We start from the raw sequence: 2,038 nt of genomic DNA on the forward strand, positions 1-2,038 counted from the left end.
ATTTTTTAATTTAATAAAATTTTAAATCGTATAACTACGTTTGACTATATTTATATATGTATATATATACACTTTTTAAAGTATTGAATATATTTTTATATATTAATGTGTATAATGTAGTAATTTAAATAGTTATATGCAGACAAAAAGATGTATCGTCAAAACGGTCTACCGCCGGTAAAAAATTATCATTTAGAATTTTCTTTAAGAAAATTTCTTACGGGCGACTAGCGATACACCAATTTGTTCGTAGTAGGTACTTCAGTGAGCCTCAAATCGACGCGCATGCGCTAAAAAGCGCGACCATTCTGGCATCACTGTATCAGACCACCGTTGGATTTCGGTGGAGCTCGGTGCCCTCGCGTCCCTCGGGCGTCGCCGAGAGACGCGACCGCGATGGGCCCTGAAGAGGCTCCGCGAGGATGACCTGATTGCCTCCCTTGAGGCCGCCTGCTGGGTCCGGGGGGATGTCCCCGAGACCCGCGATACGGACCCCCAACAAGAGGCCGAGTGGATCGGGACAGCATTAGCGGCGGCGTGTAACGCCGCTATGCCCCGATCGAAAACTCGGCCTCGGCGGGCGGTCCACTGGTGGACGGAAGAAATTGCCGAGTTACGCCGGCAAGCCGTCCACCAGCAGCGAATATCCGCCCGCCATGCGCGCAAGGGCGGGCAGGCGGCCGAACGGGCAAGGGAGGGCTACCTGGCGGCCAAGGTAGCCCTCCGCAAGGCCATCAAGAAGGCTAAGGGCCAGGCGTGGACGGAGTTCATCGACTCCCTAAATGAAGATCCGTGGGGGCGCCCATATAAGATGGTCCTCAACAAATTGAGGCCATGGGCGCCCCCTCTAACGGAACGGTTGGACGCGGGATTCGTCCAGAGGGTGGTGCGTACCCTCTTCCCTGAAGATGACGGTGAGGAGGGCTGTTGGGGAACCTGCAATATCGACGCGGAACTCCGTGGCGCCGTCCTGACGGTGAGGGAGCGTGGCGTCTGGTTGCTAGGAGAGATATATGGCTAACTTCACAAAAAAAAATGTCGGTGCTTCTTGTCGTTGCGCACGGTCGTACTTTTTCGAGAAATCTTCCTCATTGATTGAGAACTGCGCGTATCTTCCGTTGATCTGAGCTACATCCAATTGGGGACGTGGTTACACTCGAGATCCGAAATAGCTAGGAGAATCAGAAGGCCTGGTCGCAGAGGAGGAAGGCCGGAAGTAAAGCAGTCGGGGAGTCCTCGTTCGACTCTCCGTCACTAACCGCAAGGTGAGAGTGTCCCTTGTTCGACTCTCATGCATAGCCGCAAGGTGACAGAGTCCCTGTTCGACTCTCTTTCATAGCCTCAGGGTGATAGAGTCCCTGCACGACTCTCTTTCACAGCCACAGGGTGATAGAGTCCTTGTACGACTCTCTTTCATTACCGCAAGGTGACAGAGTCCCGGTTCGACTCTTACATCAGTCTAAAGGCCCTCGCAGTAGGTGGGGTTCGTTCTGTTGCAGGTTGCGGCGCATTTATCTTTCCAGATTGCAGAAGCCCGTCTCTGTATCGCTGAAGTCAGGCGGCGCATTAAGATAGCACTCTATTTATGTTTCGTTTCACACTAAGATATTATTTAATTTACGTTTCACTTCATATGAAAATATTGCTTCATTTTTCGTTTCGTTACAACATTTATTCTTATAATATAGAGTTTGATAACACAGCACGCCTTGACATTTATTTTATAATACAGTCTGCTGGCACAACAAGGGCCCACCCTCATTGTCTGGGGAAGAATACCCAGACTGGGACGACTCCCTCGACGTCCAGCCGGATGAACTCCGGAAGGCCGTCAAAAGGGGATTAGTCCCAGTCTACAATAGATGATTTAAGCCCTAAGCTTTAAGAAATTGGCCAATCACGGTCAAGTATGAGTAGAATGCGCGACTGTGATTAGTCAATTTCTTAAGGCTTAGGGCTTAAATCTCTATTGTAGACTGGGACTTAAGAGGCAACACGGCCCCTGGTCCCGACGGCCTTCACAAGAAGGTCCACGCCT

General features: G+C 50.2%; 2 protein-coding genes across 2 annotated transcripts in view; both read left to right on the top strand.

The window, feature by feature from the left end:
• Nucleotides 1-231, top strand: part of LOC105556699 — a 4,126-nt gene extending 3,895 nt beyond the window's left edge. Inside the window, exon 2 of the mRNA XM_012003791.1 lies at nt 133-231. Within this exon, the coding sequence (XP_011859181.1) occupies nt 133-231 (99 nt within the window). The remainder of the gene's footprint in view (nt 1-132) is intronic.
• A 56-nt stretch (nt 232-287) lies between these two features.
• Nucleotides 288-2,038, top strand: part of LOC105556700 — a 2,405-nt gene continuing 654 nt past the window's right edge. The window contains exons 1-3 of the mRNA XM_012003792.1: nt 288-922; nt 1,750-1,842; nt 1,984-2,034. Coding sequence (XP_011859182.1) covers nt 551-922; nt 1,750-1,842; nt 1,984-2,034 — 516 coding nt within the window. The 5' untranslated portion in view covers nt 288-550. The remainder of the gene's footprint in view (nt 923-1,749; nt 1,843-1,983; nt 2,035-2,038) is intronic.

Source organism: Vollenhovia emeryi, unplaced genomic scaffold (assembly GCF_000949405.1).
Source record: "Vollenhovia emeryi isolate VEMERY1.0 unplaced genomic scaffold, V.emery_V1.0 DF939835.1, whole genome shotgun sequence".
Taxonomy (NCBI): Eukaryota; Metazoa; Arthropoda; class Insecta; order Hymenoptera; family Formicidae; genus Vollenhovia; species Vollenhovia emeryi.